The sequence below is a fragment of the Garra rufa genome, chromosome 22, assembly GCF_049309525.1.
Source record: "Garra rufa chromosome 22, GarRuf1.0, whole genome shotgun sequence".
In the NCBI taxonomy this organism is placed as follows: domain Eukaryota; kingdom Metazoa; phylum Chordata; class Actinopteri; order Cypriniformes; family Cyprinidae; genus Garra; species Garra rufa.
The window spans coordinates 34073036-34086572 of record NC_133382.1 but is presented as its reverse complement, the minus strand read 5'-3'; the positions used below and the strand labels follow the sequence as shown (position 1 = coordinate 34086572).

The 13537-nt window shown below is 47.3% G+C and overlaps 1 protein-coding gene across 1 annotated transcript in view; it reads left to right on the top strand.

Moving 5' to 3' along the window:
- cdh10b (cadherin 10, type 2b (T2-cadherin)) overlaps positions 1-13537 on the top strand; it is an 86127-nt gene that overhangs the window by 58906 nt on the left and 13684 nt on the right. The window contains exons 8-11 of the mRNA XM_073827702.1: positions 4350-4486; positions 4926-5044; positions 5235-5343; positions 13372-13537. The exon at positions 13372-13537 is cut by the window's right edge and continues 86 nt beyond it. Coding sequence (XP_073683803.1) covers positions 4350-4486; positions 4926-5044; positions 5235-5343; positions 13372-13537 — 531 coding nt within the window. The remainder of the gene's footprint in view (positions 1-4349; positions 4487-4925; positions 5045-5234; positions 5344-13371) is intronic.

Sequence of the window (13537 nt, the reverse complement as noted above, 5' to 3'; positions counted from 1 at the left end):
AAATGCACAAGGCAGGGGATGATTACAAGAGATTTTCAAGTCATTGAATGTCCCCTGGAGTACAGTTAAAATCAATAATTAAGAAATGGAAAGACTCTAGCCTAGCTGTAAATCTACCTAGAGTAGGATGTCCTCAAACAATGCGACATGGTGCAAAAAGGAAACTCTGAAAGAGGTTACAAGCGTCAGACATTCGACATCTGTTACCCGTGTCCTTCACCAGTCAGAGTGGAAAAAGAAAAAGCGACTGCTAAAAAAACTGTCATATGACATCTCGGCTACAGAAGGCATGCAGGAGACTTTGAAGCCAGCTGGAAGAAAGTTCTATGATCTGATGAGACTAAAATTGAGCTTTCTGGCCATTAAAATAAACGCCACGTCTGGCGTAAGCTAAACACTGAGCATCAGCAGAAACACATCATCCCCACTGTGAATCATGGTGGTGGCAGCATCACGCTGAGGGGCATATATGCTTCTCTGCGGCAGGCCCCGGAAGGCTTGTGAGGGTAAAATGAATGCAGCGAAATACACAGAAGCCCTGGAGGAAAACCTGATGGGGTCTGCAAGACACCTGCAGGACAAGATTTGTTTTTCAGCAAGACAATGACCAGAAGCAGAATATCAAAGCTACACAAGAATGGCTAAGATGTCCAACCGAGCATTATGGGTGGAGTCATGATGTTCATGCAACCTGTCAGAAATTAAGCAGTTTTGAAAAGAAGAATGGGGGGGGGGGGGAAACATAGTGGTCAGATGTGCAAAGCTGAAGGTTGTTTGTTAAAACTTGAAGAACATGAGGGTTGTGCATTCAAATTATTCAGATTTGACAAAAAGCATTTTAGGGTGTGTTCACACTTCGTTTCGTTCTTTTGGTCCGGACTAAACAGGAAAATGATACATTTGGTCCTGGTCCGCTTAGCGCTCACACTGGCATTTTTGACAGCGAATCTAAAGATACCGAACCTAAAGGCATAACGATACCGGAATTTTTGTGACGGAACTCATCGAACACTCCAAACAAAAGGAAAATGCCGTCTGCTGGACTAAATGTCTGCATGCTCATTGTTGCATATATATGATTTTATTTTCACCACCTGCAAACTCACAAAAAACTCTTTACCTTTACCTCCTCGTTGCTCCACATTTGCCCTCTGCTAATTTAGTTTTGGATACACTGCTTGTCCCCTTCATGAAATCATGTCACATAGCACCGCATCTTGTCATTATTTTCCTGTCTTTGGTTCGTTTAGAAGTATTTGGTCCGTGTTGCGTTCATACTTCATTCGAACCGCTCCAGAGTTTGGTTGGAAGCAAACCGAGACCCATCTTTTTAGTGGCCTTGGTCCGCTTGTTTGTGCATTCAAATTATTCAGATTTGACAAGAAAAGGCATTTTAGGGTGTGTTCACACTTGTAGTTTCAGTTCGTTTCGTTCTTTTAGTCCGGTCTAAACAGGAAAATGATACATTTGGTCCTGGTCCGCTTAGCGTTCACACTGGCTTTTTTGACAGCGAACCTAAAGATACCGAACCTAAAGGTATAACGATACTTTCACAACCTGATTGGTTCGTGCCGGAACTTACCGAACACTCTAAACAAAAGAAGGTGCGTTTGACTTAAAGCGACTACACCTAAAGCTGTCTGCTGGAATAAGTGTCTGCGCGCTCATTGTTGCGTGTATATGATTTTATTTTCACCACCTGCGAACTCACAAAAAGCTCATAAAAGGCACTTTGCCTTCTCGTTGCTCCACGTTTGCCCTCTGCTAATTTTGGTTTTGGATACACTGCTTGTTCCCTTCGTTAAAATCATGACGCATAGCATCGCATCTTGTCATTATTTTCCTGTTTTTGGTTCGTTTAGAAGTATTTGGTCCGTGTTGCATTCATACTTCATTCGAACTGCAATAGAGTTCGGTTGGAAGCAAACCGAGACCAATCTTTTTAGTGGCCTCGGTCCGCTTGTTTGTGCATTCAAATTATTCAGATTTGACAAGAAAAGGCATTTTAGGGTGTGTTCACACTTGTAGTTTCAGTTCGTTTCGTTCTTTTAGTCCGGTCTAAACAGGAAAATGATACATTTGGTCCTGGTCCGCTTAGCGTTCACACTGGCTTTTTTGACAGCGAACCTAAAGATACCGAACCTAAAGGTATAACGATACTTTCACAACCTGATTGGTTCGTGCCGGAACTTACCGAACACTCTAAACAAAAGAAGGTGCGTTTGACTTAAAGCGACTACACCTAAAGCTGTCTGCTGGAATAAGTGTCTGCGCGCTCATTGTTGCGTGTATATGATTTTATTTTCACCACCTGCGAACTCACAAAAAGCTCATAAAAGGCACTTTGCCTTCTCGTTGCTCCACGTTTGCCCTCTGCTAATTTTGGTTTTGGATACACTGCTTGTTCCCTTCGTTAAAATCATGACGCATAGCATCGCATCTTGTCATTATTTTCCTGTTTTTGGTTCGTTTAGAAGTATTTGGTCCGTGTTGCATTCATACTTCATTCGAACTGCAATAGAGTTCGGTTGGAAGCAAACCGAGACCAATCTTTCCGATCTCGGCCCGCTTGTTTGGTGCACACCAGGGTTTGGATGGCAGCGTTCACACTTACTCAAATGAACCGGACTAACAGAGCAATCGAACCAGAGTTCGTTTTAATCTAACCATTTGGTCCCTATACTAAAGTGTTACCATTTTTGTAAGTAATTATTAAATTTGGTTTAATTGCATTTCGGTAAACTTCCTGTTATTCCAATTCAAATTCCAGTTCAACTTCTTGTGAGCTGTGGCCAATTGACTGAAATTCATTAACTGAAAGAAAGCAAATACAAAATTCTGCATTAAATGTGGCCCTGACCTTAAGTAGGACAGATATATTTGTAGCAATAGCCAAGAATACACTGTATGGGTCAAAATGATAGATTTTTAAGTAAAGATCATGTTCCATGAAGATATTTTGTAAATTTCCTTCTGTAAAATATATCAAAACTTATTTTTTTATTTGTTATATGCATCGCTAAGAACTTCATTTGGACAACTTTATAGGTGATCTTCTTATTTAGATTTTTGTACCCTCAGATTGCTGATTTTGAAATATTGTCCTATCCTAACAAACCATACATCAATAGAAAGCTTATTTATTCATGTATAAATGCCAATTTTACAAAATTGACCCTTATGACTGGGTTTGTGGTCCAGGTTCACAAATAACGATTTTGTCCTTAATAACTTAGCAGAAATGATTCCACGGTGACACAAAATATATATATTTTTTTTTTGTTAAAGGAGTAGTTCGCTTTCAGAACAAAAATTATGTTTTTTCAGGAAAACATTTCAGGATTTCTCTCCATATAATGGACTTCTATGGTGCCCCCGAGTTTTAACTTGCAAAATGCAGCTTTAAAGGGATCTAAACCATTATAGCCGAGGAAAGAAGGGACTTATCTAGCAAAACGATCGGTTATTTTCTAAAAAAATTTACAATGTATATACTTTTTAACCTCAAATGGTCATCTTGTCTAGCTCTGTGTGTACTCTGTGTAGAGATTAAAAAGTATATAAATTGTAAATGTTTTTAGAAATAACTGTTCGTTTCGCTAGATAAGACCCATCTTCCACGGCTGGGATCATTTAGAGCCCTTTGAAGCTGCATTTAAACTGCATTTTGGAAGTTCAGACTTGGGGGCACCATAGAAGTCCATTATATGGAGAGAAATCCTGAAATGTTTTCCTCAAAAAACATAATTTCTTTACGACTGAAGAAAGAAAGACATGAACATCTTGGATGACAAGGGGGTGAGTACATTACCTGTAAATTTTTGTTCTGAAAGTGAACTACTCCTTTAAACGCTGTCAAAAAGTCAAATGAAATCAATGTTATTCAATGCTATAAAACAGCAGAACATAAAAACTTCCAAGAGACTGAATACTTTTTTATAGATGCTGTAAACCAGTCTGGGCCGGCATGAGAATTCAATACCTGGTCTTTTCAGCAGGGTAGTTTGTAGCCGCGGTCTTAAAACGTAAAGGTACGATGTATAGTTTGTTGTGCTCAGCGTGTAACTAACATCAATGTGTTTGACGAGGGCAAATTTGTTCTCTAATAGAGATGTCAAATCAAATACGTCCCACCGTTTGAAGGAGAATTAAACCAGTCTGGGCTGATTTATTTGGCGGACTGCACAGGCACTGTTCTGGGCCCTTGATTATGGGTGTGTGATGTACCCTTTTTCACTTCCTGGGGCCGTGTTTACAGCGCTTTAAAACACCGAGGACGTTCCGTCCCTGTGCCTGGGCATAATCAGAGCTCCATTGTCTCGCATTCATTACCGTCATTCTTGTTTCAGATACACCATTGATCGCCACACAGACCTGGAGAGACTGTTTAACATTGATTCCAACAATGGGACCATCAGCACACTGCAGGCTCTGGACAGAGAAACTTCCAAATGGCACAACATCTCTGTTCTGGCAACCGAACTCAGTAAGTTTGCATGATATCAAATGGGATTTGAACTGGGATAATGCTGCAAGGTTTACTTATAACAATGCGGAGAGCTCTTGCCTTTTAATTCAATATTTCAATTTCAATTCGTAAACTAGTTAAGGTCTGAAATTCATTTTCAGCGTTTTTGTTTGTTCAAACCTGTTGTGCTATAACATAAGGTGGACTAAAACTTCTAGAGCCTGGAGACATTTTCAGAAATGGCTTAAACCGCAGCAATACAATAAATGACTGATGACAAAAATCAAACTGTCACCTTGAGTTGTGGTTTAATTCATGCTTTCTGCATTCTCGGTAGAAGAATATATGCCCGGGGTAAAAGGCTGAAAGACAAATAGAGAGAAACGAAATTAGACCTCTTGAATGCAAACTGAATATCTTCCACAATTGCTGAAACGCATTCATCATTGGCGTCTAGGTACTGCCCTGCAAACCAGAGTGCCGGTGTTTATCAAAGTGCGCGACGTGAATGACAATGCGCCTGAATTCGCCATGTACTACGAGACCTTTGTCTGTGAGAATGTCAAAGCTGGTCAGGTATGCCGCAGTTTCATGTTTATTCATTGTTTCACACAAATATTTTACTAAACGCTTCTGCTTCCTTTGTTTTTTTCTGCTGTTCTGTAGAGCTTTAGAGCTATGTTTATGACTAGGATGAGTTTGTTATATTACACAGCTCTATGTTGAATTAGAATGAAATGAAAACAGTGAATTATTATGTTTCCAGCTCATCCAGACCATAAGTGCTGTGGACACTGATGAACCTCTTGTCGGGCACAAGTTTGTTTTCAGTCTGAGCACCATCAATCCAAACTTCACCATCTTTGACAATGAAGGTAATTCAGTTGAAACCCATTCTGCATCAGATTAAAAATCAAACAATGTAAAAAAAAAAATGCTATGTAGAATTTTAATGACTGGATAGATGGTTGCAATTCCAAATAAAAATTTAAATTTAGACAAAAAATATTTAATAATATTATCATAGAAAACAGTTATTTTATATTTTAATACTGTTTCACATTAATATGAAATGCGTTTTCTATGGAAGCCTGTATTCGCCACTAAATAAAAAAATAAAAAAGGTAATTGCGAGTTATCTCACAATTCTGATTTTTTTCCCCTCAAAATTGCGAGATATAAACTTGTGAGTTATAAAGTCAGAATAGTGGGATATAAACTCACAATTGTGAGAAATAAAGTCAGAATTGCAAGATAAAAACTGACTAAATTCGGACTTTTTTTTCACAAATTTATGTATCTCGCTATTTTTTTTATTTCTCAGAATTGTGAGATATAAACTTGCAATTGTGAGTTATAAAGTCCGATTCTGGGGGTGGGGGCTTGAAAACTGATATGTTTTCAGAATTGTGAGTTTATTTTTTACAATTCTGACTTTATTTCTCAGAACTGCAACCTTATTTCTCAAAATTCTGACTTATCTCTCAATTGCATGTTATAAAGTCAGAATTGTGAGATCTAAAGTTGAAATTCTGAGAAATAATTTCAGAATTGTGAGATATAAACTCACAATTCTGAGAACACATCAATTTTTTAAGCCCTCACCCCCAGAATCTGCCTTTACAACAATTTTTGACTTTCTCAGAATTGCAAGTTTATATATGGCAATTCTGACTTTTTTGTCCAAATTTTGATTCTGACTTTTTTTTCTCAGGATTGCTTGATACAAACTTGAAATTGTGAGAAAAAAAAAAAGAAAAAAAAAAAAGATTTCGAAGTTGCGAGAAAAAAATCTGAATTTTGAGATAAGAAGTTGCAACTACCTTTTTATATTCAGTGGCGGAAATGGGCTTCCATAGTTCCCTTTCGGGAACTCCACACTGCGTCATCAACGCTTTGGGGAATGCCATTGGCGAACCCGCCTCTGAATCAGTCTGTAGCCAATAGAACGACGGGAGTGACGTCACCGGCGCGGTGACGTCAGCGACCAGGAAGTATATAAGCACGTGCGTTTCAAACCGGCTTCAGCTTTTGTCATTCAGCGAAGCGCTCTATGTTGGTCTGTTTGTCTGGTTATTCATTGCTGTTTTTTGTGCCAGTTTGCACAGCTTTTGTTTGAGCAATGTCTGCCAAAAGGGGAAAGAAATTAGATATTTCTAAGGCGGTTCAGCAGCCACACAGAATGTGTGTTCCTCCTTGCCAGCGATTCATCGTTGGTGGGGACACACACAGGATGTGTGTGTTCTGCTTGGGAGCGGAGCATGCTCAGTCAGCCCTTGAGGGGGTTGGCTGTCCGCAGTGTGAACGTCTTCCACTGCGGGTGCTTCGTTCCCGGAGGGCTCTCTTCGAGGAGGGAGCCTTCACCAGCGTTCCTCGCGGGTCTGGCCCCGCTTCCGCCGAGGCGGAGCGGCAGCTGCACTCGTGGGGTTCGCAGCTCGATCTGTTGGAGGGTATGGAGACGGGTGATCCCCTATCTCCTTCCTCACCCAGCAGATCGGTTGATCTCCTCCTGGATGCGGAAGCCCGCACTGCGGTTTCTTCCCCCCGGGAGGAGGTCTCAACACTTCTCTTATCTTCCTCCGAGGAGGTTGATGTAGAGAGTGTTGATCTTCCTCAACCGCCTACGAAATCCCCACAATTTGAGGAGCTCCTGGAGGTGGTAACTCGTGCGGTAGCCAGACTCAACATTAGCTGGCCCGCCGAGCAAACCCATGAGCCGCCAGAAAGCAAGTTAGATGAACGCTTTCTGCGGACACGCAAGCCACCTCCAGGGCGGAGCCTTCCGTTTTTCCCTGATCTCCACAGTGAGCTGTCGAGATCATGGGAGAAACCATTCTCGAGCCCGTGTTTTCACCCCCTCCTCCGGTTACTACGGTAACGTGGGAGGGGTCGAGGAGCACGGGTACAAGATGATGCCAGCAGTTGAACAGACGCTCGCGAGCTATCTGTCTCCTGCAGCGGCATCATCTTTGAAGGCTCCGACCTTGCCCACCAAGCCTCTTAAACTAACATCTAGCTTGTTGGGCAAGGGGTACGCGGCAGCGGGTCAGGCTGGGTCATGTCTGCACACTATGTCTGTGTTGCAGGCATACCAGGCCGACCTGCTCAAGGATTTAGACGACGGCAGGGAGGTGAATGTGTCAGAATTGCGGCGTACAGCAGATCTCGCTCTCCGCGCCACTAAGGAGACCGCCCGTGCTATTGGGCGGTCTATGGCAGCCCTTGTGGTCGCGGAGAGGCACCTCTGGTTGTCCCTGTCCGATATGAAGGAAAAGGACAGGGCCCTCCTGCTGGACGCCCCAATTCAGTCTCCTGGCCTGTTTGGCGACTCAGTCGATGCGGTCGTCAGCAGGTACCAGGAGGCTCGCAGACAAACTGCAGCCTTTCAGCAGTACCTCCCTCGCCGTGTCTTTTCCTCTGGGGCTGCTGGACGGGAGCAGCCCCAGCCGCGTACCAGCTCCTCACGCCGCGAGGCGCAGAAAGCGAGCGTTGCTACCCGCACCCCTCCCAGACCAAGGGGACGGGGTAAGCAGCGCTCCAAGTCGGGGGCCTCCAAGACTAGGCCCGACCTGAGGGTCGTGCTTCAGTCGAAGAGGTCCTCGGCTAAGCGGCCCTGACTGTTGTGGCTCAGGGCCGTTGAGGGCAGCCCCTCTCGGGGGGAAATGGGGTCCACCACATCATATGGTGCCCATTTCTCCTCGGGGCCCTCAGGAGACCAGTCAGCTAACCCTGCCAGTGTTTCAGGGCGCGACAGTCTCGCACAGACCTCTGCTGGTGGTCCCGCCCGGCAACGTAGCGGACCCAGTAAGTTTGTCACCCCCACGGGGGTCCTCAGAGCAGTTAATTCAGGTGTCGCCTGCCAGTCAGCTGTTACAGGCCACCGAATTAATTCCTCAAAATTTACCAGAAACCAGCCTCGAGAGGCTGGTTCCCTTAGTACACTTTCTGGCAGCGTGGAAACTACTGCCGAATGTGTCTCCATGGGTCCTGCGTACTGTAGAAAGAGGGTATCAAATTCAGTTCGGTGCCCCGGCGCCGCCCTTCAACGGGGTATTTCCTACTACGGTAGGCCCCGAGCAGGTTCTGGTAATGGAACAAGAAGTAGATTCTCTTCTGAGGAAGGAGGCCATCGAGGTGGTCCCTCCTCAGTTCAGAGAATCCGGGTTCTACAGCCGGTACTTCATTGTTCCCAAGAAGGATGGAGGGCTGCGGCCCATCTTAGATCTTAGACAGCTGAACCGCTCAGTCAGAAAACTGAAGTTCAGTATGTTAACTGTCAAACAGGTCGTGTCTCAAATCAGGTCCGAGGACTGGTTTGTCACGATAGATCTCAAAGATGCGTACTTTCACGTCTCCATCCTTCCTCAGCACAGGAAGTTTCTCAGGTTCGCTTTCAGGGGCAAAGCTTACCAATACAGAGTTCTTCCTTTCGGCCTAGCACTCTCACCCCGAACGTTCACAAAGTGTATGGATGCTGCTCTGGCTCCTCTGCGACTCCAGGGCATCCGTATACTCAACTACATAGACGACTGGCTGATCCTAGCCAGCTCAGAACAGTTAGCAGTCCAGCATCGAGATGCTGTTCTCGCTCACATGGAAGCTTTGGGGTTGAGACTCAACACCAAGAAAAGTGTGCTGTCTCCTTTACAGAGAACCACTTATCTAGGTGTCGTATGGGATTCGACCACGATGCAGGCACGTATGTCTCCTGCTCGGATCGAGTCGATCCTTACTGCAGTAAATGCGGTCAAGCTAGGCCTGTCACCCACTGTCAAACAGTTTCAAGTACTGTTAGGTCTTATGGCAGCAGCAGCCAACGTAATACCTTTTGGCCTGCTGCACATGAGGCCGCTACAGTGGTGGCTCAAGACCAAGGGTTTTTCCCCGAGGGGAAATCCTTTCCGCAAGATCAAGGTCACGCGGCGATGCCTTCGTGCCTTGAACATGTGGAAGAAACCTTGGTTTCTGTCTCAGGGCCCGGTTCTGGGAGCACCGTGTCGCCGCGTCACGCTAGCGACGGATGCATCCCTCTCTGGGTGGGGAGCGGTCATGAGTGGCCGCTCGGCCTCCGGCCTGTGGACCAGTCAGCACCTCTCATGGCACATAAATTGCCTGGAGATGTTGGCGGTCTTCAAGGCTTTGAGGCACTTCCTCCCAGACCTGAGAAACCGCCATGTGTTGGTCCGCACCGACAACACAGCGGTGGTTTATTATATCAACCACCAAGGAGGTGTGCGGTCACGCCCCTTATGCAAGCTGGCGTCCCATATCCTTCTGTGGTCCCAGGAGAAACTCCTCTCTCTGAGTGCAGTTCACATTCCTGGACATCTCAACGTGGGGGCAGACGTCCTGTCGAGGCAGGGGCAAGTAAAGCCCGGGGAATGGATGCTTCACCCGCAGGTGGTGAAGCAGATATGGAGAGTGTTTGGCCAGGCTCAGGTGGACCTCTTTGCGACTCAAGAGACTTCGCAGTGTCCCCTCTGGTACTCTCTAGTGCCTCCAGCTCCACTTGGGCTGGACGCCATGGTACAGACGTGGCCGAGGCTCCGTCTGTACGCCTTTCCCCCGTTCGCTCTGCTCCCGGGAGTTCTAGAAAGAGTACGCCGGTACGGAGTCAGTCTACTATTAGTAGCCCCATACTGGCCGACCCGAGTATGGTTCTCGGACATCATAGCCCTCCTAGACGGCTCTCCTTGGGAGATTCCGTTCAGGAGGGACCTTCTTTCTCAGGCTGGGGGCGCAATTTGCCACCCCCACCCAGAGAAGTGGAAACTATGGGTGTGGCCCCTGAGGGGGCGCATCTCATAAGTGAGGGTCTCTCAACTGAGGTTGCGGAGACCATCCTTCACTCTAGAGCTCCCTCTACAAGGAAACTTTATGACCTGAAGTGGAAACTCTTTACTTCATGGTGTAGAGAGCGACACGCTGACCCAGTCCACTGCCCAGTTGGTACAGTGCTGGAGTTTCTGCAGTCTCGCTTCTCCACCGGGATAGCCCACTCCACCCTGAAGGTTTACGTGGCGGCTTTATCGGCCTTCCACGCCCCTCTCGGTGGCCTGTCTTTGGGTAGGAACCCCCTGGTCATACGGTTCCTTCGCGGTGCACTCAGGTTGAGGCCTCGGGTGAACCCCAGAATCCCCACGTGGGATCTCGCTGTGGTGCTTGAAGCCCTCTGTAGGCCTCCATTCGAGCCCTTAGAGGAGATTTCAGACCGCTTCCTTACTATTAAGACGGCGCTGCTGTTGGCTCTTACTTCTCTGAGGAGAGTAGGAGACCTTCAGGCCCTTTCAGTGGCCCCTTCTTACATTGACTTTGCGCCCGGTTTGGCCAAAGCATTCCTCTACCCTAGACCCGGGTACGTACCGAAGGTACCGACAGCAGTACCACAGCCAGTCACCCTGCAGGCCTTTTACCCTCCTCCATTCGTGGAGAGCGACCATCGGAAGTATAATTGTATGTGTCCAGTGCGAGCATTGGACACATACGTCCACAGAGCTGCCCTGTGGCGAAAATCAGAGCAACTATTGGTCTGCTACGGTCCCCCTAAGAGGGGGCTCCCTGCAACTAAACCCACTATCAGTAGATGGATCGTAGATGCCATAACTACAGCTTATGAGTCCTCTGGCCTCCCATCACCGATGGGCGTCAAGGCTCACTCTACCCGAGGCATGGCGGCCTCGAAAGTTCTGATGGCAGGTGTCCCTATCCAGGACATCTGCAGTGCGGCGGGTTGGTCTACACCTTTGACCTTCGTTAGGTTCTACGAGCTAGACCTACGAGCCACTCCAGGCTCCTCTGTCCTACCTGACAGGAGTTATACCTCGTGAGCCTGAGGGCCGAGGTAGAAGTTCCCTCTTCGCTGGGTACCCCCCAGGCAGAGATGTAATTTCGCTCGCGTCCTGGCAGTTTCCCAGGCGGAGCCCATGCCAGTGCCCTGGCCACAAGTTTCCAGGCACTACTTGTGTCCCTCTTGTCCGGGTGCGCCCCGACAAAGGACTATTGTCTCCTCGTGTGCCCGAGGGCCGAGGACGACTCCTTCCTCTCGGTCTGGTTGGTCACCAGACAGAGGCCTCCACCTCGTGTGCCCGAGGGCCGAGGTGTTCTTGCATTCCCTCTTCGCTGGGCACGTCCCAGGCAGAGATGTAATTCTACTCGCGTCCTGGCAGTTTTCCAGGCGGAGCCATTCCTGTGCTCTGGCCAGAAGTTTCCAGGCACCACTTGGGTCCCTCTTGATCCGGGTAAGCCCCGACAAAGGACCATCCTTTCTCCTCGTGTGCTCGAGGGCCGAGGAGAACCCCCTATCTGGCTGGTGACCAGACTGGGGTGTATGACCAAAATCTCGTGAGCCCGAGGGCCGAGGTTTATCCCTCTTCGCTGGGTACGTCCCAGGCAGAGATGTAATACCGCTTGCGTCCTGGCAGTTTCCCAGGCGAAGCAACCTGGTGTTCTGGTACCCCCAGACACCTCTTGTCCCTCTACGTCTGGCTGGTCCCCAGACAGAGGTGGACTCCTTTCCTCGTGTGCCCGAGGGCCGAGGCGGATCAGATCCCTCTTCGCTGGGAGTTTCCCAGGCAGAGATGTAATACTGCTTGCGTCCTGGCAGTTTTCCAGGCGGAGCCAATCCAGTCCCTCCTGTGCTGGCTGTTCCCCAGACGGAGTTTTGGACTATTTCCTCGTGTGCCTGAGGGCCGAGGTTCTCATCTCTCTTCCTCTTCGCTGGGTGCGTCCCAGGCAGAGATGTCATCACACTCACGTCCTGGCAGTTTCCAGGCGGAGTTCTTCTGGTCCCTCTTTGCTGGTTTCCCCAGACTGAGCGACCACTTTCCTCGTGAGCCCGAGGGCCGAGGTATATACCATCTCCCTCTTGCTCTGGCATTTATCCCGGACAGAGGTGTAATACTTCTCCTGTCCTGGCAGTTCCCAGGCGGAGAACCATCAGTGCCCCTCAGGTAAGTATCTTCTGGCACTGCCCTCTCGTTCTGGGCTGGTCCCCCAGACAGAGGGATAATGTCTCTCTTGTCCTGGTAACCCCAGGCAGAGAGCTCTTCCTGGCCTGATCCACCAGAAGCAACGCTTTCCTTTTTCCTTTCCCAGACAAACACCACTGGGCAGGAACTTGGAATTATGGATAGTTGGTATATCGTTCCCCAAAGCGTTGATGACGCAGTGTGGAGTTCCCGAAAGGGAACGTCCCAGGTTACGTATGTAACCCTGGTTCCCTGAGGGAACGAGACACTGCGTCTCTGACCATAATTCCCGCATTCCTGCCGCGCTTCGCTTCATTCCTGGAAGCTGAAGCCGGTTTGAAACGCACGTGCTTATATACTTCCTGGTCGCTGACGTCACCGCGCCGGTGACGTCACTCCCGTCGTTCTATTGGCTACAGACTGATTCAGAGGCGGGTTCGCCAATGGCATTCCCCAAAGCGTTGATGACGCAGTGTCTCGTTCCCTCAGGGAACCAGGGTTACATACGTAACCTGGGACGTTTTTGCTGTACTTTCCAAAAACATTTTAAAAAGTTACTGACCCCAGAATCCTAAAACTGAGGTAGAAAAAAAGGTGGAAAACAGATGGGGTGAATTATTTGCTGAACCTCTTTGAAAACAATTTTTGTCACTATTTTTTACAATTCCATTTGGTGCCACTGGTTGCAGCTCTTCATTGTTAATATGTTTGTACTTGAAAACAATATCAGCATAAAGCACAATACACTACAGATGCACATCTGTTATGCGAGCAAACTACAAACAGTTACTGTGGTTTAATTAATTCAAAACATTATTCTCAATGCCAAAAACGCAACAATTACATTGCTAGTCAATACTTAAGCTTTGAAACCAACATAGTCTATTACACATGAGTCTCAGTATCTCCTTTGATCTTGACATCATTGTCTTGTAGACAACACAGCACGGATCCTGACCCGCAGGGGTGGTTTCAACAGAAGAGAGATGAACTCATACCTACTGCCTGTCGTCATCTCAGACAACGATTACCCCATCCAGAGCAGCACCAGCACACTTACAGTCCGTGTCTGTGCCTGCGACAGTCGTGGGAACGTGCAGAC